Source organism: Scomber japonicus, chromosome 4, assembly GCF_027409825.1.
Source record: "Scomber japonicus isolate fScoJap1 chromosome 4, fScoJap1.pri, whole genome shotgun sequence".
Classification (NCBI taxonomy): Eukaryota; Metazoa; Chordata; class Actinopteri; order Scombriformes; family Scombridae; genus Scomber; species Scomber japonicus.
Window position 1 is genome coordinate 9,952,090 of NC_070581.1, and position 27,644 is coordinate 9,979,733.

The 27,644-nt window shown below is 39.5% G+C and overlaps 1 protein-coding gene across 4 annotated transcripts; it reads right to left on the minus strand.

The window, feature by feature from the left end:
• Positions 1–361: 361 nt before the first annotated feature.
• On the minus strand, positions 362–24,945 carry trim33 (tripartite motif containing 33). 4 transcript variants are annotated; one of them, XM_053318364.1, is made up of 21 exons: positions 24,348–24,945; positions 19,277–19,395; positions 18,128–18,281; positions 17,622–17,754; positions 15,129–15,245; positions 14,910–15,024; positions 14,399–14,545; positions 13,661–13,778; positions 13,016–13,299; positions 11,804–11,998; positions 10,394–10,450; positions 9,952–10,152; positions 9,438–9,570; positions 8,930–8,993; positions 8,041–8,194; positions 6,958–7,403; positions 6,431–6,542; positions 6,275–6,349; positions 4,983–5,135; positions 2,987–3,037; positions 362–1,090 (listed from the first exon to the last, which is right to left on the minus strand). In XM_053318364.1, exons 1-21 carry the CDS (start codon positions 24,943–24,945, stop codon positions 866–868), a joined length of 3,651 nt encoding a protein of 1,216 aa, XP_053174339.1. In that variant the 3' UTR covers positions 362–865. The 4 variants fall into 4 exon arrangements, with proteins under 4 accessions (XP_053174339.1, XP_053174341.1, XP_053174340.1 ...); XM_053318366.1 differs by lacking the exon at positions 10,394–10,450 and having other exon boundaries at positions 24,348–24,944; XM_053318365.1 differs by lacking the exon at positions 2,987–3,037 and having other exon boundaries at positions 24,348–24,944.
• Positions 24,946–27,644: the final 2,699 nt, after the last annotated feature.

Sequence of the window (27,644 nt, forward strand, 5' to 3'; positions counted from 1 at the left end):
AACTAATTACAACTATTTAAAAGTACAGAGGAGTCTGTTTTATAAATGTATTTTTAGCCACTTTAGCAACACAGCTCTAGGGAGAGAAATGACCATGACATTTCAAAACATCTCTAGAACCATCACCAGATCAATATTTCATTTTGTTCAACACTTCAATCATCAATAAATACTTTAAAAAATGAATATCATCCCATCAGTCTCTGATTTGACCTTAGTGTGGCCACACAGAGCCGTTAGCATGTTTGATGTCACCTCCATTATTCTGGTGTGAAACTCGAGTGACGAATTCTCTGACAACCCCCAACCCTACTCCACACCACACATTTGCTTTTGATATATTTCAAGAACAGGTTTTTATTGATGACGCACCCAAACATCTATACTGTAGGATTACCTTCAGTGGGCTAGATTCTCTTATTTACATAACGCTTCCACAAAGTCATACAAATACTTGGTAGGTTTCATGTCAAAGAATATATATAATACATTAAGAACTGGAGAACAGGAGATTTAAATGTTTTATAAAGCAATTGTCACAACAAATCTACAAATAAAATGTTTGATAGAAAAGGAACAAAAGCAATAATTAACTTAACTAATGCAAAACAAGTCCTACATCAAAATCTGTACAAGCCAGTTTTGGAGCGTCCATGAAATAAGGAGGGAATGCAGCTCTTCTGTGTTTCTGTCCTCGACAGTTCTGATAAAGGCAGGTATCTCCTGTAAATCTTTCAAAGGCAAGGATGAGAGAAACCAAGCAGTTTGTACAGCGAATCTCGTCCTTTTACGTTTGTTGCCTCAAACAAAGGACAAGTGTGGTATGTGGGAAGACAGTTTTTCCACTTCTGTTGGTGGTTTGTTCTCACTTGATGTGGACGACTTTCTCATCCGTTTTTAAACGTTTGCGTCTGGGCTGTATGAAGTCCTCCCCGGAGTCGTCCGTGTCAACGTCTCCCTCTTTTTCCTCTGTTTCCATGGACTCGGGTTCAGTTGTTTCGGGGAAGTTCTGCTCTGGGAAGATCTCCCGCAGCTTCTCCTCAAAGTACAGACTCACTGCCTTGCCGGATATCGCCATCTCCGATCCCGCCTGTCAGAGGAGGAGGAATAGGAGGAGGAAGAGGAGGAGAAAGGGGTGGGAGAAGAGTGATGTGAAGAAAGCAGGATTTGACAGTACCGTTGAGCGGGAGGAATGAATGGGTTGAAGCAGGGAAGAGGAAGAGGAGAATGAGGAGACAAATTAGATCTGGTTAAGACTTCTGGTGGCAGGGTGGCCCCGGCTCAACCTTGCTGTACAGAGCAGAGATATCCTGCTGCCCCACCCCGTCCCACTGTGGCTCCACGAAGCATTTCCACATGTCACAGTTTCAAAATTTGACTAGTTCAAAAAAAATTCAATTCAATATAAACCACTAAACATTTTTTTTTAAATATAAATGTAATGGCTGTTAGGAGCATTTCAGACTGACTCTGAATTGTCTTCCATTTAGTTCAGGGGTCACAAATCTCTATTGAGAATGACATTTGAACCAGATAAAGGAAATGAACCTTAAAAACAGGACTTTACTAGTATTAAAAGAAAGACTGCAATATTAAAACCAGGACATGTTTGAGCTTAGAAAGCCTAGAAGACCAAAAATGAAGTCTGGATTGATGCTCATGTGCAGCTGTTTGCTTGAAACTGGACATTTTAAAAAGGAGGGACTATAATATGCTGAACAAGCCATGACTAATCCTGAGCATTTCACATCCTTACATTTATACCTCATGCATTAAATTGTACTGTCACAGGCAAACACTGTTTTCACTCTCATATCCGTACATTTTCACTTTCACATACATTTTATTACTCTTATGAATATATTTTCACCATTAATAATGCATGAACGCTCACATGTATATACACTTAATCAAACAATATCTTATTAAATCTGATTACAAGACTCTCCATCCTCACAATGGAGCTCTGATTAAATATTTGTACTGAAAAATGAAAAGAAATCTCTGGATTATGACTGGATTTTTATTTACCATATTAAGTAGTTAAGACTACTTTAAAGTATTTGTTTGCTAAAAAGGGAAATTAAAATTAAAAGGAGACCCTGTTTAACATATCTCATGAATGACTTCTTCTATCTCATTATCTTATTAGCCGAATCTTTTAGAATGATGTCATTTTAACTAATGCTAGTGTTTGAAACAATGTGCCTCAGCCTCCTAACTGTGGTCAGGAGGGATTTATAGATCCATACCTATCTGTTCTAAGTGCAGCATCACCTCGTCTCTTTCTCTCCTTCACACTGGCCTCACACACTCTTTCTGTCCTGTATCCAGTTGAGTGAAGCCCAAGTGTGCCAATGTGACCGACAAAACATGTAATTTTGTCTTCCCTGGACACATATGGTTAATTACATCGCTTTGAAACTACATGAGGGAATACTTTTAATGAATGTATTGACACGGCTATAATTAGGTAGGTTATAGAGTCATAATGTCAGCTTCGATTACTTCTAAATTCATTTCCCAGACTTAATATATCTACACACACACACACACACACACACACACATACATGTATTTTTCATGATGGATGTATGTGTGAGGCTCAGAATTCATTACGGCTTGCACAGCTCCTCATAAAATGAAACACATAAACATTACATTTTACATATTCACTCGGTCACACCCTAGCACCAAATGAACTGGACTCAAGACCTTTGCAATAAATTAAACCAAATATAAAAAGCATTTATAGACTTTTTCCAGGACCTCAGAAAACCCTGTGATATATCATACTGTTCTTACAACGTTTCATTATGATGAAGGGCAAAGAAGTTCAATCCATTTTTCAGCCTTTTTTTTATGTGTAATTTTTTATGAGTCTGCTGCTCGAGACATCTCTATATGAAGGTCAGGGGCAAAAAACATTTCTTGGAGCCTCAGTGGGAGGGGACAGGACATCTGTGCTCTATTTGAAACGGCTTACCTGCGTATTAATCTGTTTCTCCTCATCATAAACCTGGATTATTCGAGACATCTAAAAAGGGGCAATAACATTACAACAAAGACAGTGAAGCAGCAGGGGGGGAAGAGAAGAGTTCACAGCACAGGCAGGTTAGATAATAACAGATCAGGAATCTGTTTACGGCCTACTGTGCTCAAGCCTACGAGGAGTGTCGTCACCAAGTCGTCACTGCAGAAATGAACAGCAAGTGAAGTCTGCGCTCGGTCTACTTCAGTCTCATTAGTTAACAGGAAACACTAGAAAAAGAGTGATGAGGGTAACTACTGTATAAACCTGCAGCATATTCTCTTCATCACCATCTGTATGAAACAGCAGCTCTTAAAAGTCTGTGTTTGACGTTTCTTCACAATTTGCTTGGTAATAAATGCATTATTCAAGCTTCTGTATGTTCCAAGTAAATGTGAAGAATGTGGTCTTTACAGCTGATCTAGTTAAAGCATCAGATTATGTGACTGTAGCTGACTGAAAATGGTTAATACTTGAAGAGAGTATTAACATTATCAAAGGCTTCAATTAACTGGTGCTTTTCCACTCTGCAAAGCCCTCCATCCTAACTGCAGCCTTTGAAAAACAACATTTTCATTAAGTTTAAGAGACTACAACTGGTTTATATGCAGCATTTTCTGGCAATAGACCAATATTTAAATTTTATTCAAAGCATTTAAAAAAGGATTACAGCAATTACTTCACTTTTTTAGTTTTCTAATGCTCACATCTAGTATGAAATAGATTTTTGTAGTGTATGTGTGGAGCTACTGATTATTTTCCTACTACTACAGCAGGATTTATCCACACACCACTTTTTGTTAACACAGAGAATCTGATTATTTAAATCATACAGATTTCATTTGATGTAATAAGAATTGTTTCACAGGTTTAAAAGCCTCACGTTGAGAGAGACATAACTATGGAAAGAGCTTCAATCTATCTTGAAAATGTAAACCTTTATACGTGTTGCCATGGGTGATGCCCTGTGTTACCACCTGATTAGTCACATGAGTGATTAGTCAACTATTAATGACCTTAAGATTTGGCTAATCTAATTACAGTGATGAAATGTCTTTCATTATATCATGTAATCCTGTAAACTAAAAAAATGACTGAACATGTCTCACAGGTGAGGACTCTGCTTGCTGTTAATTTTAGTGACATAACAAACATCATAAGTATGGTGAGGTCGTCCTGCGAGGAACAGAGCCTGTCCTGTCACCGTTAGCCAAATGAGGTGATGTCTCAGGGTAGTCTGAGGTGTTACCCCAGACACCACTTGATCAATAGAAGCTCTGTCATGTGGTTGGAAGGTGTAACGCATGAGCATATACAGTACTTTACACTTTACAGCAGACTCATATAGGTGACATATCAAGCAAGACTGTATTAACTTGGATAACAAACTGTGTTCCAGTACAGACAGAAGACATCAAAATGTAAAGAGGCAACAGAGATAAATAATATACATTCAAATATACACAAAACACCCATGTGAAATATAAGATAGTGAACAGTCCATTGAAAACCAAAGTTGTGTTTTATCATTTGTGATATAGAAAGGGTTAACAGGGTTCGGACAGTGTTCCTGCAGCCACGTGGAAAAGAGCACAATGACGTGTTTACACTCCATCAGGCGGTGTTAGTAAGTTGACAAAACTGGTACGCACACAGCAGGCCGTAAGCACCACTTCCCACCTCCTTTTATCCCATTGTCAGGGTTTGTCTATACATTAAGGTTAGACTAATATAGTGGCTTTCAGTGAACTGCTATAGTTGTGCTACTGTTTCACTTGGTCAGTGAAATATTCATTGAAAGGCCTCATGTCTTCGGCCATTCTTTTTCTTTTGTTTCTTTTTTTCCATTGCAATTCAAACTTCAACCCATATCAGTCTAACCCTTGTCTGCATGCACACATACGAGCAGATGCCATTAACCAAAGCAAGCTGATAGACCCATGCTGCTCACCTCATTGTATTCTGCACAGTTTTTGAAGACCAGGCGCATGTCGGACACAAAGTCCTGGATGGACTGGTAGTAGTGGGAGCTCCGTAACTGCAGCTTCTTCTTGACTTTCTTCAGGTCCATGGGTTTCTTGATGATCCTGTAGTAGTTGGGCACCTAGGTTTAACAAATTGTGGGTTAGCGGAGAGCTTGCATTTTGGCAGAAATAGAAACATGGATAATAGACATCACCTCCAAACACAGTGGAACTGAGAGAGTTGGGATTTTAAGCCATACGAGGTCATGAGAACACAGAAATGGATCTTTTTTTTGTTGTAGAGCACGGTTTCACTATACAGCTGTTGAGCACCATGATATGTAACCAGGCGGGAGTGCAGAGAAATATCCACTGGTGTACATCAAATAATGGTGAGATACCGAGAGGCCTAACTAGAGAACTGTTTCTACAATAGGACCAGGGTGTTACAAATTAACATCCTGAAATGTTTAATTTAATACTAGGGCTCTTTTTGGATTCCCACCCAGAACTTATACCCTTAATGCAACCAGCAATGATTAACAATCACACACCACATTATAAAACTTTTTAAATTTGTAGTGAGTGGGAATCTGAAAGTGATTATATATTAGGAAGAGCTGGCTATTTAACATGATGGGTATTGAATTGGTATCAGTATCACTTTAAGGCTACTTGAATTGATACTGGTATGGTAATTTTTTTAATGATACCCAGCCCTAACAGCCACAAATATTTAAGATGAGTTTCATTACATTTTTCCTTTATTTAATGCAAAAAAACCCAATAAAAAACACTGAATATAAATAACCATGTTCCCATCTAGTCTCTCCTTTTAACCATCTTGAAAACACATTAATCTGACCTCATTATGATAGTCAGCTACCTGCTTTACCAACATGCAGGCTATGAAATTATGTTAATTTGTATAACTCTTAATCACAAGCATGTCTCCAAGGAACTAAAAAAGTAATAAGGCCACCGAGCATTAATTAATCAATTATTAATCACAGGAAAAATGATACAACACAGTGCAATAAATTAAAACAAGGAAGAATACCAGCACACAGGACATAAAACAAGCGCTGTTGGGTTCTGTTTTGTTGCATTGTATCAACCAGTGAGCCATTGTTGGTTTACACTTAGCAAAAAAAACCAACATGTCCACTGGTGCTGTACCAAAATTGTACTGCACCGTTAATTTGGTATACCATTACGCCCCTAGTGTGTGTGTGTGTGTGTGTGTGTGTGTGTGTGTGTGTGGTTTTGAGCTACTTACAGAGGAAGGAACAGGTTCCCTGAAGCCCACGCTGAGCTCATGACAGAAGATGTACAGCAAGAGACGTTCACATCTCTGCACAGAGAAGAAGAAAGAGAATTAGCAATGTTGCAGTAACCATGACGACGCCTCTGAGGATGTGGAGGCTGTACTGACCCTCTGGTCTTCAGGATTCAGGTCGTGCTCTCCTTTGACCTTCCTGCTTTCGTCACAGTACACTATCTCTGGGCTGGATACACTTCGGCAAAATGTGCAGAGGAAGTCCCCCCTGAGACACAAACACATTACACACATTAATGGTCAATTAACAGCAATTAGATCCGAATGATTCAGAACATTGTGGAGTGGTGTAGTTAGACATTTATTTAGGTTTTGACTGACGTGACTTTGTGCTACTATGGCCCTCTTATTACAGATCAGGTGTCAACTTTGTCTAAAACATGTTACTGTTGCTTCTTTGTTGTTCTGCACGTCTCTTTCTGCTTTCTTTTTTTTCTACTTTTTCTTTCTACTTATGTCTATGTGGAATTTTGTGTTTCGGTGTCCCCAAATACTGCCTCACTGAAAACAGTCTGCCTGCAAATGAACATAATGGTCACACACTTTCTCATTCAATGGACTGGGAAGGTGTGTCCAAACTTTTGACTGGTGCTGTACATCAGTCCCCTATACGGACCACTTACTTTGGGAAGATTTTGATGGTGGGTACGTGGCATTTCATGTGAAACACCTTTGGACAGTGGTCACAGCACAGCAGGTCACCACCGTTGATACAAACAGCACACCAGTCTTCGTTGGGGTCATCTTCCTTCCCGCCTGGATTGGCCGATTCGGCCGCCGCCCTGTCCCCTTTAGTCTCTGCCCCTTTGTCCAAGTTTCCATTCGTGAGCTGAGAGCCTGTGGTGGTGGTGGTGGTGGTGGTGCTGCTGTTCTCAGTGGACGACGAGGTAGTGGAGGTCATAGTGGTAGCGGAAGAAGAGGAGGTGGAGGTACTGGAGCCGTTTAGTCCAGAGCAAGGTGTGTCAGACTGGGGCTCGGTTTTGATGCGCTCCCCTAAAGCCCTGACAGCATCTTGACCTGTAGATACAACTCCTAATACAGGAAGGGGGCTGTCCTCAGGACTGCTCATCTGCAGGAAAACACACATCAAAACATTAGTGAAATTAAATACATAAACAAGTTTATCTCCTTACTTTTCCTGACCAGTCATAGCACATATAAAAACTATTATCTTTTTATTACCAGTTTTTCAACACTGCATTTCCCATTTCCCATTTAATTTTCCATCTCTCTTTTGCCCTTTCAAATTTAATTAGATATTAATAAAAGGAGCGGATCAAAGATTGATGGATTCTGTCTGAATCTTGCACAAGTCATTCATGCATAGTGCATACTGATGTGAAAATATTATTACAACAAAAATGTCCAAAAAGAACCATTTTTACCATGGATATTTGTCTGTTTTGTGTAATACTATAAATGACCAAATATTTTTGGTCAACACTGTCATCACCCTTAGTTCAATTTACATTTGTGGGCACACTGTCATCACTCCCTGTAAATCTGTGTTCCTGCACTCCTTGATGTTCTTTACACAACATTCACAATTAGCTATTGCAACACTGTGAGTCGTATCATGATGTAAGAGACCAGAACCGCAATGCAGCACAGGTAATCATCTGTCAACATATACAGCAGATCAGTGCAGTATGGTGCTATCATATTCCCACACATTTAGGCTTCATTTAAAAGCTTTGTATTCATACCATGCAAGCACTCCTCCCTGCATCATTGCCCCGCTCCGTCTTCAGAGAAGAAGCTGGACAATTGTAGCTGTCGTCTGTACCGGGTTCCTGTTTCACCCTCACCTGCTCCACCGCAGCTCCGCCACCGGTCCCCGCCCTCCCTGCAGAGCTACAGCTTCAACACACACAAAAACAAATCATGGAGAAAAATAATGCCGTTGGCAGTCACGAACAACAAACTCGGCAACTATAAACAAGTATTCATTTTAATTCATTGAGACTACAGTGTTAGAAATAAAAAATATTCTGCTACTGTTTGACGCTTCAATCTCTGTTAAATTCATCTTTCACATTGCCCTCTTATCTCTTGTGTACTTTTATTTGTTCTCCCTCAACCACTTTTCAGTAAAACTTTCATGTCTAGTTTTAACTTGGAATCAAACATGATTGTTGAACAAACACGGTACTTTCAAACACGCAGCATCTTGTAATGTGCTAGCCCATGTCCTTAAAATACAACTGATACAGTATCAAGGTTCAGTGACTGTAAGATGATGAGTTAGTAGATTTATCTGGTATAGCTTGAGATGAAAAATGTTATTGTAATTGCCTAACCCTAGTTCACGCACAGGTTCACACATCTATGCTGCCCTCTGGTGTCCATCCTACATCCAGATCTGCCAACATTTGCTGATTTAATGCTGTGACACAAAGGTAGTCAAATGCAACCAGTAGACACTGTAGGTGTTCACAATGAACCTAAACCTAATGGAAAACCTATAGTTTAACTATCAAGGGCTCGCCAAATGATTGTTTTTGGTTAATCTATTAATTCTGTTAACTTGTAAACTTACAACTAGAAAATATTTCTGCATAAAATTTCAATAAAATACATAACGTATCTTCTTACCTGCCTCTGCTGCCTGTGCTGGACGTACTAGAAGGTCGTGCTGGTGTGTGAGAGTTAGACAGACCTGCAGGTAGAAATAAGGAAACAGGTGATCAACACGTAATTACCTCATATTACAATGCAAATAGGATTTAAGGAGTTAAATCACTGACATTTACAAATAATCAGTATAATGAAGCATACATTTCTGGGAATTGAATTTAGGATGGCTTTTCCATTAAATAAGGTAATTTAGTTTAGTTTTAAATGAGATTAGTTTTAATAGTTTTGTTGCTGTCCAGTATAATATGTGTCAAACTTTGTCAATTTAATTGTGACTATTTTACAGAGCCAACGCCTTGGCATTTAGACCTGTGTCTGAATCCATAGTCTATAATGTTGTCATGAATCTGATCACACCAGTTTTAGTCAGCATGAAGTAAGACTAAAAAATGTGTAACAGAAAGCACGGTTTGATGTAAATGAGAGACGCTGTGAATGGAAGTCCTCTCTATCGAGATGTGGGTACCTGAAGATCCGGGAGAGTGTGTAGACAGTCCGGGTGATGGATTCATGTCCACTGAGCCTAACTGATTCTGGGTGCTGGCGGTGATGTAGCGAGTCAGGAGGTGTCCAAGGTTGCTGGAACCGGCATCCTCCAGCTAGTGACAGCAGAAACCCACAGCGTTAAAGAAAATAACAACAACAAATATTACTTCAGTGCATTTTTGCAAATTAAGTCAGAATTCATTAAAAACGTTTCGCCTCAGATATTTGTCTCTTTTTGCAACTTCCTGTGTGTATATGTACATATCTTATTTTGCTTTTCATCCTCTCTAAATCATTTATATTCATATATTTTACAATTCCTCCCCATATTGTGCATTAATGTATTCATTCTTCTTCCTCTAAAAATGATCAGATTCCTAACTTCTTTTTTTAATTTTTTATCTGGCAAAACAACAAAATACTAAAAGGTGGGAGGTAAAAAAAGAAAGTCCAACCCTGCTTGAAACAACTCTACGTGGTTAGAGTGTGCACACCTGAATGGGTGGGATCTCAGGTAGGCAGGGGAGGTTCTCAGGATTTGTGACGGAGGGGATGAGCTCGATGGGACCAATGATGGGGCTGGTAGGGCCGCGGTGAGCGTGGGCTCCAGCCATACTGGCACTGGTGGGACTTGTGGGGTTGGCGTTATGAAGGGATGCCACCGGGAAAGGGCCTGCGTGCCCTGGGTTGGAATGCTGCACAGAAAAAGACAGAAAGACGGATGGAGGGAGAGAGGACGGTGGGAAGGAAGGACAACAACAGAAAAGGGGAGGGAGGAAAGGAGGAGGAGGAGGAATAGGGGGGGCAGGAGCAATTGACAGGTCATTTATTTTGTTTTATAAGTGTTATGAAAACAACATGGTTGCATGATCATGCATTTGGGTGAGAGCGCATGCTGCACAAGACACATAATAAAGTAGGAAAAAGGTGTCAAACCCCTGATTGTAGTAAGAAACGAAACCTTTGGTGGCTCATCTCAGATTCTATAGACATCTGGACACAAAGACAAAAGGGGCTGGATATAGTGCAGGTTTCTCTTACCTAGTCTTACATGCAGGCAATAAATGTACATTTTTATACTTGACTTCAGCAAACAAACAACTCTGTATGTATAGATACATCTGTGAGGCAGTGCCAAGCTGGACTGAATGAGGAAACAGTACCTTTGCACCCTTCTCTGAAATGTTCTTGTTTAACATCTGTTTTACCTGTCATGGCTGTGTTTTGATTATGGAAGGTCAAGTATGCCAGTATCTAAATTCTATTATTTAAAAAAAAAAAAATCAAATGTACATTTAATTTACCATTTCTTTACTCGAAATTTAAATACAAAAAAACACATTAATATGTTTGAAAATGCAATAAAATTAAAACGGACAAAAGTAAAACCCTAAAAAAAGAAATTGAACGTGAAATGGATTGTCCATTTTTATTTTTATTTATTTTTACCTGGCAGATAATTTAGTACTTAAACTTGAAAACAGAAATGCAAACTGAATGTTGCATTTTAGTTCGGACTCAGCGATTTGCATTTGCATTTCAATAATGGCAGCATTCATTGAAGGTAGTCTACTTTGGTCACCTATCAGAAGTTTTGGGTAAATATAATTTCCCTATCCAAAGCAGAAACATAATGTTGGGCCAATATTGGTTTTTCACTGAAGATCAAAACATAAACAAAAATTTTTTTTTTTTTTTTAGAAGAACTGAAACGTGGCGAGTCCTCTATTTTACAGCTGAAGCCTGTTGATACTCACTGGTGGTCAAACTATGTAATGACGTCACTGTTAATAACACACTGCTATTTCTGGCTACTTATCAGCTGATAGACATCAGTATTGATTTCCAATAGCAATATATCTGTGATAAATTAATCAGCCAATATATCACAGAGGCTCTACGAGGAAGTCAGCCTCAGAATCACAGTTTAAACAAACTATAATCAAAACAATCAAAACCACAAACGAGGAAATGCAAATATACCTGTTGACCTCATGACTTTCTATAGACTAGTAAGGTCCAAAATCAAAATGAAACCTAACTTCAATGTCTGTTAGTATTCCACAGTTATCTGATGTACTACATAAAAAGGATGCACAAACAATACACTGTGAACATTGTATATTGCTTTGTCAGGTAGGCTGTTTGGTTGCTTCAGCCCAGCCCTGCCTTGTGTATCTATACAGTAACTGTTGTCCCACTAGAAGTGACATTTTGGGATAAACAGTCTTTCAATGGTCACATTTGCATCATCAAAACATCACAAGAGAAAACCTGTATTTAACACCACAATCACATCTGTTCATCTTTTTCCATGCAGTGAACCCAGGGTGTGTTTGTGCTGACCTGTCTCTGTAGCTGAGGCTGCATCATGGAGGGATACTGCTGTCCGTTGTGTCTCGGCTGAGCTGAGGGCATCCGACCCTGTGGCATACCCGATAGACGCATGTGGTGAGACGATGGGTACATAGGGGGACCTGGACCACCGTTCATACCCCCAGGCCCTCTCTGGAGTTGCTGCATACTGATGAGCCTTGGAGGCTGGTCAGAAATCACAGAAAACAAATGGAGAAACAGTGCATTTAAAAATCACATCACTAGATAAATACAACCATGGCAAATAATGCAAACATGAGGCATTTCTCAGGGTCATGTAATCGTAGGCCCAATATATACTTATAACGCTGGCAAGACAATGTGATTTGTGGATCTAAAGAAATACTAAATACGTGCTGCTTCACAAGTGTAATAAAAACACCATATACTGAATAGTTTGGGGTTTTTTGACAGTTGGTTGGACAAATTAAGATATCTTAAGAGATCACTTTGGTTTCTGGTCCCTTGATGGCCACACTCTTTTTCAGGTTTTATGGACTAAATGAATAATAGAATAAAGGAAAAAGAAAGAGAGGTTGTCTGGCAGGTAGGAGATCAATATGAAGCCGAATGTTTTGGAAAATAAAGCAATTCATGGTTGAAGGCCTGAAAAATGTAAAAGCAGTAAAAGCTGGTATGGTCTTTAAAGTTTAATAAAGAAACAAGCAAGTCTTAGTGAAGGTGGTCAACAAATCCTCACAGGCTGCTCCCTTAGGATAAATAATCTTTTTTTTAAAGATTTTTTCGGCACCTTTATTTAACAGTAGACAGACAGGAAACAGGAGAGGGGGGGATGTGACATGCAGCAAAGGACCTCTGGCCAGGACTTGAACTGGGGTCGGCTGCATACGTGGCATGCACTCTAACCACTTGACTACCTGCGCGCCCAGGATACATAATCTTAATCTTGTATAGTCAGACCTCTTTCTGATAGAGCTCTCACTCAAAACTTAAAAACGACAGGGCCAATAGTGTCAAAAAAGTCAAAAATGGGCAAGGGTGGGGGATTGTCCAAAAACTTGCTATAAGGGGCCAGGGGGGCAGGCTGAATGAAAAATGAGCAAAATCAAGAACCGTGGGGGCTTTGTGTGAAAATTGTGAAGGATTTTCACTCACTCAATTGGACAACGGATCTCCATCTTATTCCACAGTGGTACCTTAACTGGTGAGTGTTTTCCATACCTGCTGCTGAGCCATGGGCGGTCCAGTCTGTCTGGCGTGCTGCTGGGACATTTGTGAAGCGATGCGCATCTGTTGCTGAATCTGCTGCTGGTGCTGCTGTTGTTGCTGCTGTTGCTTTTGCTGGGCGTACGCTGCCTGCTGCATGTGCTGCAGCCGGAGCTGGGCCAGGTTGATCTGTCCTGGGTGTTTGCCGGGTTGACTTTGACCTGGTGAAATGGGCGGTCCTGCTACCATTACGCCAGGCGGCTGTGGGGGTGGAGGTGGCTTCTCGATTACCAAATTGCCTTGAATTAGAAGAAGAGTAATTACAGTGACTGGACTTTAAAGCAAGACGTGCATAACTGTGAAATGTTGTATTTATACAGCAAGGACAGGGTACATTAATCAATTAATTGCCCCTTCATTTATAAGATATAAATGGCCACTGTACAGAAAGGCAAGACTTAATCTGGCAGGCTGGATGATGGTTATCATGTATAAATAAGTACGCAAAGACTAAAATATCAGATTAAACATATTTCAAAGGCAAATTAAGACTCTCTAAATCTCTCATCTTAATTTGCATAAATCAATAAAAACCTGAAAGTAATATTTAACGCATAGAAATATTGACTGATGAGGTAATTCTCAAAAAAGTCCTCTCACCTAGATTGACCACATTTCTGGCCCAGAATGTTGGATCACAGAAAAAGCGCACAACTCCGTTGGCCTGGGGTGCTGGCTCCAATCTTGCCTTGAAGAGCTGGCGAAGCTGGAACAGAATCTACACACGCACACACAGACACACACACACACAATAATGTCCTTCAGTCACTGAGCCTAGCTAAACAACAGAAACAAATAACTCATTTGTTAATGTGCCCTTTGGGGGCATTACTCCACATTCCCACAATAAAGTTATCTCAATTATCTTATTTGCTGACTGCCTTGTGGTAAGTAGCCAAATCCATGTGACAGAGGTACCATTTGTTTGAGTCAACCACAAAAAAACCAAAAAAAAAAAATCACCATCCAGCTGGATCTGCAACTTTGTATCTAGACAAGGTTGGATCTGCAGTATACTCCAAAACTAATCATAATCCTAGACTGATGCTTGAATAAAATCAAGGAATAGTAGAGTAGATACAACACTTTATCTATTTATTGGCATCGATGACGTGGTCTGAAGCACATACGACACAAGCATTCTTCGAATCAGAAATTTAACACTTGAGCTAGGACAATTCCCCTGATGCACAGAAGAAACTTGCAGTCCATTTAAAACCAAATGCAGTTTCTTCATAGTCGCATGTCACATTGTTTATGAGGCAAATTCTTTGTTTTTGGGAGTACGCTGTCGACTTTTAGCCGCTGAAACTGCTGAACATTGGGGGGCAAACGTACCGGCCTCTTGCTGTAAAGCAGCGCCGTGCTGCTACCAGTACTGATGGCCCAGTGGCAGAAGTTGAGCACATGGTGGATCTGTTGGGCGAGCTGGGTTGTATCCTTATGTTGAGACACGAGCCTCATACTGCGCTCTTTGGTCACACTCTAAACAAAAAGAGAGATTCTTTTAGTTAAGGTATAGCTGCTGAAAAAGCCTGAACACTACAGCTGAACACTCCAGACCAAACCAAATCTCTATCCAAGGCTATTACAAAAATGTTAGAATATGCATGGAGATGGATTAGATGATTAGATTTGATTCGATTATAATGTAATGATCCTCATGGGAGCTAGGGTTATTGCAGCAGCGGATAATAGAATGCTGCAAAGAAAAACAAATACAAAATAGCATGGCAAATGGAGCAGTGGTCAAATATTAAACTTGGTTACTGGAGTAAAGCTATGAAGGAAAAATTGTGCAAAAAAACTGTTAAAGACCTATTACAATAAATATATGATATTATCTTACCTCTAACTGTTGCAACAAGGACTTGCCCTTCTTGTTGATCTCGTTAATTAAAGTAAACACTGCGATTTTGATTTCATGCTCCACCTTCCTATGCGTCTCATTCAGCTCTTTTAACCTGGAGTAAAAGAACATAGTAAACCACTTAACTAATAGACACCGCAGCCACCATTAAAACTGCTGACTGCATGAGAGAGGAAGATGGTAATGAAAAGCTCTTACCTGCTTTGCACCTGAGAGACAGAGTAATGGACGTAGTTCTTCTTTTCCTGTAGTTTGGCCATGCTGCTCTCAATGATGCCTTTCTGGTTCTGGAAAGCCTCCTCCAGAAACTGGTACCTAAGAGGAGAGGGATAATCCACATAGAGTCACAAACAATGTTCAATGAACTGAATGGTATTGGGCCAGATACAAGAATATGTTTGTATTTTTTTCTTAAATTTGCCGTACTCTTTTCATGAGGTGGACCTTTACGAGTGTGCTACGTCGGATTCACCGAACACTTGTATCGCCAGGAAACAGTTGTAAATGACCTTCGTAAAACATGATGAATACCACCTGTTCTACATGAACGTGCATTCCCGAGAATAGTAAATTAACATCAATGAAGCCCTCAAATGACCCGTGCTGTGAATGCTGTCTCAGCTATTGTACGCACTGTCACATGAAAAGATTTGACATGAATTACATGCCAAAAAAACATCTCACTAGGGTCATCAGCCAGGGAGCTAAACTATAACTTCAATCACCAATATTTCAATTAAATGAATAAAAGTAATTAATAAATAGTCAGCTTGCATTTTGGAAAAGTAACTGTGGACAAGTCGCTTTGTCTTTTCAGCTGCTAATATTTATATTGTAAGCTTCAGAAGTGATGAACGGGACATAATCCATTAGTATGAACTACAGGGGAGCCAGGGGAAGCTTGGCTCTCCTCAATAAGACATGAGCTCCCCTGATTTGTGGGGATTTTTTGCGGAAGGGTCTCTAAAATACTAACAATATAATATCCACTCAGTCTTGGCACTGAATTGTCATTATTCATTTTTCTATTATGTGGTAGTCAGCATACAGTTATGTCAAAAAGAAAAGCCAAGTCAGTTGACTCCAAAGACCAGAGCCAGCAGCCTCTTCTGCTGCAAATGTTAGTGACAGCCGCTGAGGTTACACCTGCTGCCGGGACTGTAAGTACAAACCAGCAACACTCATAATTTTGTTTGTAACTAAGAGAAAATCCAAAATACGAGAAAATTGGTGCATGTGGCAAATCCTCGTAAATCACTTGTGCATGATTTACGAACATATCTCTGCGTATGAATGTTTCTTGCATCTGGCCCAATGAGTTTATTAACTGCATTAAACATCAAATAAAAATAGGATAAAAATAAATATATCAGGTTTTGAAGGAAAAAAATTATCTCAAATTCACAAATAAAAATATAAGAGACCCTGTCAACTTCTTTCCATCCTACTGAATAGGTGCTTCCATTCACCTTGCAAGATGTACATCAGATCCTGATTAGATACAGACATGGTTTGACCTACTGGTATCATCTACCAATGGATTTGTAGATAACAGCCTTGAAGCTGAAGGTAATATATTCTGTTTTAAATAGTTTCCTGCTGGAACAGTTTGATGAAACAGCAGCTGTCAGCCTAAGTTGACTCCCTGCTTCTCTAATGTGATTCAACACCTTAAACAGATTGAAAGATTTAATAAAAAATGCACCCATGGACAATATTGAAACAACCGCAGAACAAGGATGTGTTCAGGATTCATTTCTTGAATTTACTTCATTTAACCTAATGTATTTTGTTTTGTTAATACTGGTATTATGTTCCTATTGTTGTATTTTAGTCCCATTCATATAATTTGTAATTGGTCCTTTTATTAATTTATTGTAAATTCCCCCTATGACTCTCATTGCCAAATAGCTGTTTAGAATAGGAGGTGTCTTTCTCGTAAGGTTTCAACTGTCGGCTACACTGATGTCTTCAGGTTTTCTCATCATATGATAATGAACTGTACAAATGAACTGACAAAGACTGATGTGGGATACATAATTTAGCCCGGAGGGCTGTAATTATATTTTATATTAACTACACTGTCCTTGTATTACCTCTGTTGCCATGAAGCTGACTAGTGGGACTGTCTTTGTTTGAGACCAACAATAACCTGATGTGCCAGATGGTTTGTTACACAAAACCATCTGAGAAGTCGTCTTTGGAAAAGGTCAGGCACTTTCAAAAAACTTTAACTTAACTTAACTTAACTTAACAGGTGATCTGTCTATCACCGTTTTACCTTACGAGGCAGCTGGAAGCACAAGATCTTGCAATAATCCTCATAGGACTGACTGGTCGGAACCACCCATGGTTCAGACACAAGCTTTAACTTGAAGCCTGACCAGATGGATCCTCGTGTGATCTTGTGATGTGATCTCACAAATCCAGCTGCCTCGCAAAGATTGAACATTTCTGTCTTCCACACTCTCAGTTACAAAAACATAGAGCTCACATGTGTCAGTAGATAAATGTAACAGCTCTCTGTAACATTTATATACTGAATACGCTGATATCAATGGCTGCCTGCAAAGTAGACATAAATTGTGGGAAGCTGTGGCAGAAATAGTCAAAAAGATACTGGTACCATACCAGTTAAAGTTAAACTGGCAGCCCATTAGACATAAAATAGGTGTTTGCATGCTGAGCTACCTGTGCTCCTTGTGCTCCTGCAGCTGGCAGTCCCTACAGGTCAATGTGTCACAGGTCTCACAGAAAAGCTTCAGTGGCTCCTGCTTGTGAATGGGACAGAAAACCGGTCTCTGTCCTGGTGTACCAACAGACTCTACAGACACACAAGAGAGAGAAGAGACACCAATGAGGCACAGCAAGAGAGACAGAAATGAAAAGAGAAGCTAATTTATCATTGAATATGGTAGAAGAAAAGACAAATATAGACAGCAGTAACAAAAAAAGGATTAGTTAAACCCCCCCAGTAATTATGTCAATGCCAGTTTTTAAGGACTCAAAAAACTGTGGTCAGAGCTTTAGGATGCACAGTCTCCCCAGTTCAAGGTACCATCCCAGCAATCAGACTCTGCAGCACTGTTGCCATAGCAACAGCCTATAACCAGCACCACATTCACTGTGCTTCTACTAGGGTTTATTATGGCTTTTGCAGTTGGTCTTTCCCTCAGAGTGAGGGTCGGACATCTTACCAGAGGCAGCGTCAGCGTCCTCCTTCGTGTGAATCTTGTGGTCCTTGGTGATTTTGACCCTCTGGTGGGCTTCCACGCACGTCTTACACAGCCATTCTCCACACTCCACACAGAAGCCTATGGTTCCTGCATTGTCCTCACAACTTGTGCACACCTTGGATCATCAAATGATGTTGCTTTTACATCTGACACTGAGCATTAATTAATAAAGCATGCTTTGAGAACAACATAGAGCATAGAGCCAGAAGAAAAATGTCTGATGTGAAAGTTCTTACTGATTTTTTGAGTGTCTCTGATAATAATATTAAAACCAAAAAGGCCATCAACAGCCAACACTGTACTTCGATGTTATTTGTGTTTTACTTGTTTTGACAACTAAAGGGTGAGGAATTACAGGTCTTTGAGAAGTGTGGTCTGATGTTGTCACTTACTAAATGCTCGTGGATTTTTTTATGGCAACACATTGGTTTGTTTGAATTGGGAGCATTAATGGACGATGCAAACTGTATGTCTGAGTGATGGATTAAGACATCATCCAGTGAAATCAACAATTCCTCGCCTTCCAGTCATGTCAATATATGGTGGTCACAAAACACAAAAATATCTTCCTACTGAAGGTCTCGGAAGAATCCTGGAAGAAACTAATCGATTCTTTGTGACTGCAAAAACTGAAACGTATACAGGCCTCTCCATCTGGGACTGAAACAGCTGGAGGCTGTGTGGTTAAAAAAAATTGACCTTTTTTTTTGGAATAAAAGGTTGATCTCTTTTTTTTGTATTATCTAGTATTCCTACAAAGACCTGACAAACCTATGGCACGGAACCAACATCTCTTTTCAAATACTCTTAGCAGCTATCAATAAAGTCATCACAGAAAAATGGCTGGAAGCTTGTCATCCAAACAGGAATTATGAAAAAGAAAAGTATGACCTCTAAAATGGTTTGATCCAAGTCTCTGAATAAAGACATGTTACTGAACTTGTTGCTGTTAATGTCAAAGCCAGCTAGACAGCATGAATGAGTACTTTACTTTGACAGAAAATAAAATGTCAGAGAGCCACCAAGATAGTCCCAAAACCCATCAAAACAGCAGAGGAAAGCCTACGTGGCAAAACACTGGAGTTGGACAAAGCAGCCGTTTTGACATACCTGTGCAGACTTTTCATCAGATGTGCTGGTAGCCTCTGTGGTGTCTTTGACAAAGTAGTTGTCGATAATATCGCTCTGTTTGTAGTCCTGGTGGCACACTGAACAGCGCATAACATTCACTAAAGACAAAAGAGAATAGAGAGGGGCCGGGAGAGGGGGCACAAGTCAGACAAGGTCAAAAAGTCACACACTAGTAACAAGTTCAATGCTTGGTCATATTTCATTAATGACTGATCAAACAAGCAGTCGACCTCTTGACAAGCAGATGTGAGAGCCATTACCTGACTTCTTCACTCTGGGCTAAGAATAGTCCTGCTTCAAACGAGCGAGGTTTAATAAAAGGCCAGAAGCAGACTTTCAGCTAATCTCCATAATTTCCTTTAGGTAAATTCCTGTTGTTATTAAAAATTCTCTGCACTGTGGGACACGCATTGCCTATTCATGGGGGCTAATTGATTTAACGCTTGTCTCCAGAATATTCAATCTCGTCATCCTTGGCATTTTTATTAGAATATTAAATCACATGGCCAAACAACGAGGACTGTTTCACTTAATCATTTTAGTTGGGTCTCGTTAATGGAATTAGTTGAATTACTGCTATAATCATACACCCCGACAAATAATTGGTTCAGCGCATTAACTTATTTTCTAAAGTCTAATATTATGCACAAGATTTAACTTCACATGAATTTTTTAAATTGAGTCAGCATAATATGTTGCCACTCCTGTACCTCATAAACCCATAAATTTCCCCCTCTCCAGCCAGCTGAGGTAAAAACCGGTGTGAGCCAGTTTGAGCCAGTCTACACTGACTCGAGCAGCACACAGCCGGTTTGTGTAAGCTCCAGCTGCATGGGTCCCTGAGTGATTGGTTGTAAAAGCAGCTGGACTGGGATTGTGTTGAGGAACTCACACTCAGATACACACACTCACACACACACATGTACACGTACACACACGTGCACAAAAACCAACATACTACACAGCTGTCACTCTAAACTGGAGCAGCTTCCGCTCTGAATGTATACCTCCCCCTCCCCCTCCCCCTCCAATCAACACATATTAAATTAATAGCTTATTTTTTATTTATTTGGGTCGATATGAAGGGGACTTTAGACTTTAATAACATATTTTAACCTCAATAACAGACAAACATTAACATAGTCATTACACTTTGCTAACACTGTGTAATGACTATGTTAATGTTAAGTAATAGGTACCACTGGTTGTAACAGACCAGAGAAAGCTGTCATCAAAGCCTAAAATTAGCACTAAGATGAGACCAAATGTGTGTGAAACAGAGGAAAATGACATCACTTATCTTGGGTTAGGGTTCAGAGGACAGCTATCATTTGATTGCTTGGTGTAAGTATTCATTTTTACTTTAATACAAAAATTTGATTTAGAGAACTGGCTTTGATTAACCCTGTCACATTTTAATTACATTTGAATATAGAATGGCAATTATTGGACCACAGTTGCAGAATATTTTAACCAAGTAATAAGTAATGCTATGAGGGAAAAAAAGTCCAATTATCAATTAGAATTTAAGTTCATGCACATTTCACTTTTATACTACAGGAAACAGGTTGCTACTGGTTTCCTGTCAGGTGTTTTGGACAGATCTGATTTGTGCTTTTGGATCATTTAAGGCTTATATTAGCAGACAGTGAGGATGAATAACTGGTTCAAGTTCAAGCAGGACACAATGAAGTTGTTTGTGTATTCAGCAAACTCGCCTAACTTTTAATACATTTCCTAATTTTGTGTAAACGACCTCTGAAGTAAACTTTAACTGCTTATCTATAACGATAGTATAGATTCTGATAACTTATTACTGGCCTGCTTTCCTCTAACTAGGTGAAGCACACGGTTTAATATTATTAATCAGTAGCCTGGCTGAGTATTGTGACCTCGGTTGGGATGACATAATTTGTAATCCTTTACATAGAAGCCGTGTTAATCAGTACTTACAAACAAACGTTTTGCAGGATTTAATTGTTAAAGTGAAACTAGTCAATTAATCATTTTCTGAGATGTTGGAGTTTTTACAAGGATCATCATGTGGAACGACCGGAAATCTTATAGTGTTAACCAAGAGCCCAACTTCCAAAACTCTAAGCCTGGGTAACAACAAGAGCAAACTGTGGCCAAACAATCATTTCAAGTGAACACATTTTCAACTGTCAATTGCAAACTACAGAGCAGAGTCGGATTCTATTAACCACATCATCTACAAAAAGGTACACAGAAGATTTTCCGGTTTACCACACAGGCAATCTTTGGTGGTGAGAGGCAGTTCGGTTAGAAAAAAAAAGAAAAGAAAAAAAAAATAACAGAGCATGTGATACTGAATCAGTCCTGAAACCAATACTAATGTAATTCCTGAAAACAGCATTTGGACCACATGATATTAAGACTCTCCACTGAGACAGAGACTAATACAATTATAATCCTGCTGGGTGGCAGGTAGTACTGTAACCATGACACACTTGAAGATTCCCTTCGTTCAGCTTGAAATACGACACTTACTCTGTGTACACACTACTCGGGTCGGTTTTACACGGATGCTGTGGTTACATTTTCTGCTTCGCGACAGGGCAAATGATCGCTGTCACTGTCAATCAATCTGCCAATTACTTTCTCAATTAACTTTATGGACTATGAAATGTCTGTAAGTAAATGGCTGTCACAATTTCCAGCAGCCCAACTTGAGGTTTTCAGATGTTTAGTTTTGTCTGATGAACAAAATACTCAGAAACACAGAAAAGCATAAAATATAGCAGCAAATATTATAGCCGTTTCTGCGTTTATTAAAATAGCTGCCAATGGATTTTGTTAAGCAGCTAATGAATTGATTGACTAATAGTTGCAGCTCTGTTCAAAACCGAAACTAAATTATTCTTGAAGAACACAATCGTAAAATGAGTCCAGACACCTGTCATTATAACATCAGTAAGTCGCCCTGCCAAGTGTCGACTGAGGGCACCTCAAAGCTGATGTTTAATTTGCTGAAGTCGACCTGCAGCAGTGAGGCTATGTGAGGATCATTTTAAACTACAGAGGCGGTGAATACGTCTACAACCTGATCTGTTTTTACTGAGAGGAAGTGGGAAACATGACGAAACTATAGTTTTGCTTCAGCTTACATCTGCTTGTTGGTACAGGGAAGCTTTCGGTGCACCAGCTGAACTGTTGTTGACTGACGGAGCTTGTGTCAGGAGTCTAACAATCAAACTTTAACTAAAATATATTGACACCATGAAGTCTTCTCACCTTTTAAAAGCAAGAAGGTAGCAAACATGTTGATAGGACATGTTCATGTATGCAGTTACATGGCACCATAAATAATCAGCTTTAACTTTGCCTTGTAAAGAAGTACTTTACATTCACTCATTTCACAAAAATATCTCATAATTATGAAATCTTGATCTCATACCTGTACAATGTTGTCATACTAATAATAATACCATCACATAACCTTCATCTCATCCCAGTGTCTCAAACCAAGGAGGAGATAAAAAGCAAATTCAATCGTGTAGCAACCTCATGCATCTGTTCTCTCAAACTGAGATCACTGATAACCCCCTTAACCTTTTCTCATAATTACAAGATCAGGATCTCATAAATAACAGATAACTATCTCATAATTATGAGATGCTCATCTCACAGGGATCTTCACGTGTACTTATGAGATAGGAAGTCAAAATAATGAGATATGCAAATCATAATTACGAGGTATGGTCTTCGATTTTGTGTCTTTTAACTGCAGTGCTTCCACCGCTTCGTTAGTAGAAAATAGTTTAGAGATGTCACAGTCGCATTTAGATAACATGTATATACTGTATCTATAACATGGATGACATTAAGAGCTCAGGAAATGCAGTGTGAATATTTTTCTACATATTATTAGCAGATATTAATTATTATTTATTACTGCAGTCATTCTCTTCATTAGAGTGTTGCACTGTTAGTAGCTGCTACTCGTTATGCAGTGGTACATTATCAGTCTGCTCATCTAGTTTGTTATCTATTAAAAATATACAAAGTCATAAAAAATATATTACTACATTTCCGAAGGGTGGGGGTGGGGGGGTATATAGCTTACCCCTGTTAGAGACAGGCTTGCTGGAAGCCTTTAGATTAGAAACCTGTAATCAGTATTGCCTTGCCATTGATTATGGCAACTGCTATAAAACATTACAGAAGACTGTTGCAATTGGTTTAAGCCTCTCAGCATACACAATATTTCACAACTGCTCCCTCCCCAATAATAACTCAATACTGGATGATATTTTGGAGATGATTAATTAACTGTTAGACCACAGACTGGTTTCAACCACAGATGCTGGCCTTCTCCTGCGCAATGCAACAGCTGGTCAGAAATTCATCAATCTGCATGGCTGCATTCACATCAAATCCAGGAAGGTGGCACCTTTCAGCATGGTAGTCCTGGTGTGAGGTGTGGGCGTGTTTATGCGTGTCTGTTTTAAAAGCCTAACCCCCGTCCTAGAAAATAAGGTCTTAGTTAATCTGATTCACTGCCTTGTTATCATAACCGGCTCTCCCTCTCTTCATTCACTGTCTTCTCTGCTTCTCCAGCCTGTTTTAAAACGAGTGAGGAGGCTGGCAACAAAGCCACCAAGTAAACAATCTTCTTCCCTCCAGTGGGCATCGCATCTTCGATCCTAAGTGATTGACAGCCGCAGCTTGACATCGGGTGGCTTTTCTGTCAAAGTTGATTGTGGTTCAACTTCTTGCCGGATGGCCGCTGCGGGGTTTTTTTTTTTTTTTTTTCTTTTTTGGGCTGCACCCCATGCGGTCCCCACTCCCACAGCCCAAACGCACACCCTCCGTTCAAATGAATGGGAGAACTGGCGTTTTTCTTGCATTGGAGAATTTGATGTCAATGCGGCCTTAAATCTTTAAACCTCAGATCAGACCCCTGCCTCTTATTTATCTCAATCTAAGTTACCACCTTCGACTGATGCAGCCTGAATTTGAGCGGGCATCAGTTCATCTGACATCAGTTTACAAAGCAGCAGACAGCTCAAAGCTCATCAAAACTCACCTATGTGTGTGTCAGCTTGCCCGTGTGGTCCAGGCACCTGTACGCTTATCTGTCTATCTGGTTGCGGGATGCATTTGAGGCAAAAAGAGTGCAGACAAGGCAGAAGTTTTGGTTCACATTCTCGGCTCTGAAGACTTTGTTTACACACTGCGCACGTATCCAGTAAATTAACGGGAGTGGATACCGGTGTGGCCGCCGGAGCCATAACGTTGGGAGGGGGGGACATCTCAGTGGTGAGCCCGCCAGCAGGAGCCTCCCCGGCGGCAACAGCTTCAGCTGCCGCCGGCTCTGTGCTGGTGCTGCTTGTTCCAGTCGGGCTCACTTCGTTAGTGCCATCGGCTTCACCTCCCGCTCCGGCAGCAGCGCCACCACCAATGTCCACTCCGCCGCCGCTAACGTCCCCTCCGTCGCTGGTGGGTGTCGGTGCCTCGTTAGCGTTATCACGGGACTCCATTTCTTCACCACCCTTTGAATTTGTTTCTGTTATTGTGACTGCATTTTCGACTTTCGTTTCTGGCTGTTCGCTATCTTGCGCTGAAGGCACTGAGTCCGTATTAGCAGACGGATCCATATCCTCATCGCTTTTGTTATCCGCCATCTTCCTTCCTCTTTGAACCGCTGCACGTCCTGCGTAACTTCTCGAACCAGGAGTACGTATAATTACGCCGTGACGTCATACGTTGACGTCGTTTGTCTGCTTGTTGACTGAAGAAATAGTAAAGTAAATTGCCACCAAGTGATACTACTGTTTACTATTGTCCATATCAAACAACACATTTTTTAAATTTATGTAAAGCTGTTAAAACGTATAACCAGCATAAGGTTTACGATTGATTGATTGATTGATTGATTGATTGATTGATTGATTGATTTTACAACCTTTAATCCCCCTGGCAAGTTTGTCATTGTAAATTCAAGTTGAAGGGTGCTGTATAAGTGTTTCAATAAAGCTGTTCATGAATATGTGGAGAAATTAGGGTTAAATTTGGGCTGCAATATGGGTCCCACATGGGTTTGTCAGCAGTTTCCATGGTGGCCCCATCTGTGTTCCCCATAAGGGCTTCAAGTGGGGTCTGACCTGGTTTCAGGTGGGGCCTAACTGAAACAATATGGGGCCCATATAATTTGCCCTGTTTATGCCCATGCCCGCTTAACCCACTTTCATCCCTTATGGGGCTCATGCAGTCAGCCCATATGAGTTTCACATGTGGGGCCCATGTTACTGAAACCATGTGGGACCCAAGAAATGTGCCCATTTCAAGTCCATGCCCACTCAGTACCCATATTGTCTGCATTCAACCCATATGGGGCCCACATGGGCATGCTGGCTGGGATACTGCTGTGATGAGATACTTAACACAAACTCAAAATTGAATCTATTTGTCATTGTTATGTGTTTTTGTTTTGTGTTTTGGGGTTTTTTGTTGGTCTGGTAAGAAAATCTTATATTTTTTATTAGCAAAATTCCACATAGACATCAACAAATTTGCAACCTCACTGTCTTCATAAGTACTACTAAAATACTGCATAAACCATAAAGCTGTGAAAACTAGAGCATTATGTAATGCTATTTTTTTCTTTAATATTACATCGCCTTGTGACTGTTATTAGATAGGTAAATCTGTTGTACGTTGTGTGTAAATAAAGCATGAAGAAGAAATTATGGAACATTATAAAAATGAAGAGAGTTGCTATGCAACAGCAATATCACTATACTCCCTCTCAAATGATTACACTTCCATAAACAGATGCTATTGGCCTCTCATTTGCAAACATATTTTTCTCCTCATGAATTCTTTATTTGAAACAACATATATCTACAGTACCAGTCAAAGGTTTGGACACTTTCTCATTCAAGTGAATGGAAAGGTGTGTTCAAATGTTTGATGGGTACTGTAGATAAATGTGTGTATATATTCTGTACATAGCTATAGAGAGAGAGAGACAAATAATCTGACCTATATGGATGATCACAATATCCACATAGATTTTAAAAAACCATAAACCCCTAAAATGACAATATTTTTTTCCAAAAAGAAGACATACTGCACAATGTGTATTAACACACACAGCAACATGTACACATGTACTACTCAAACATGATAATGCTGATATGCTGATGCCAAAAATTATTGATTATACATTAATATTTCTTTATTTTATGATTTGTTTCTGACAATTTGTTGATGTACTTCATATAGTAGTGAAGTGTTAGAAGTGTTTTTTAGATATGTCATACTCACATTGCAAAGCTTGTACAACCTGCTTTGGCAGCACTCTATTTACTATGGTCCTCCCAATAAATTTCAAATTGTAAGAATTTCACAATATAAGTGTGTTGCTGTCACGAAATGTTGAATCCTGATAGCTATAATGAGAGGGAGAGAAAGCGAGAGAGAATAAAGGAGAGGCCGTGTGTGTAATTAGCACAGCTTTACTGCACCTGGGCTTAATTTCAGTGAGCAGTTACATCATCTGCTATGAAAATTACAGCATGGTTATTTATTTAAATGTCATGAGAGCTTACAGATTGGAGTGAATATTGGTCTTGTCCTAAATGGTGCCCTAGTACTGTGACTTTGGACCAGTCTATACTTTTAGAATGAAACATGAGTCCTTGAGGAAGTATGTCAGTGGGTTTCTGCTTATTGTTTCCTAGAATGCATGTAGAAGAGGAAGCTTGACAAATAAGGAAATGCACTAATATAGTTCATTTTTGCATCACTAGGCAGCTAATTTTTACATAATCAATTTCATAATTATGCAAACAATTTACAAGAAAAGTTACTATTTCATAAGCTTGGCTTTATGTTATATAAGTAGTCCAATTAAAAAAAAAATAAACACAGTTGAGTTTATGCTATTGTAAACATCAAACAAAGTAGAGCAAGTCTTTTCTTCAGGTGAAAATAAAAAAATGAATGCTTCTGTTTTGGATTATTTCTGACAAGTTACCTGTAAATATCCATTCTTTGTCATCATGTGGCCTATTTAAAAATGTTTTGTTTTGCTATATTAAAAGAAATGGTCTATGTTTTCAGTGGTGCTTTCAATGTCGCTCTATAGATATATTTATTTTTCTTATTGTCTCTATTGTAAAATTGTAACTTATGTTTTTGTCACTTGGTCTCTTGTTTGTTTGTATGTGTTGTCGTTGTGTTATGTATTACTCTGCCTTTCTTTCTTCCATTTGTTTGGTGTTTGTTTAGGTTGAAAATGAGCTGATACATCTCAAGGGGTTCATGATAGAAGAACATTTTCAGAAATATCATGTATTAATAACTTTATGCTAATACA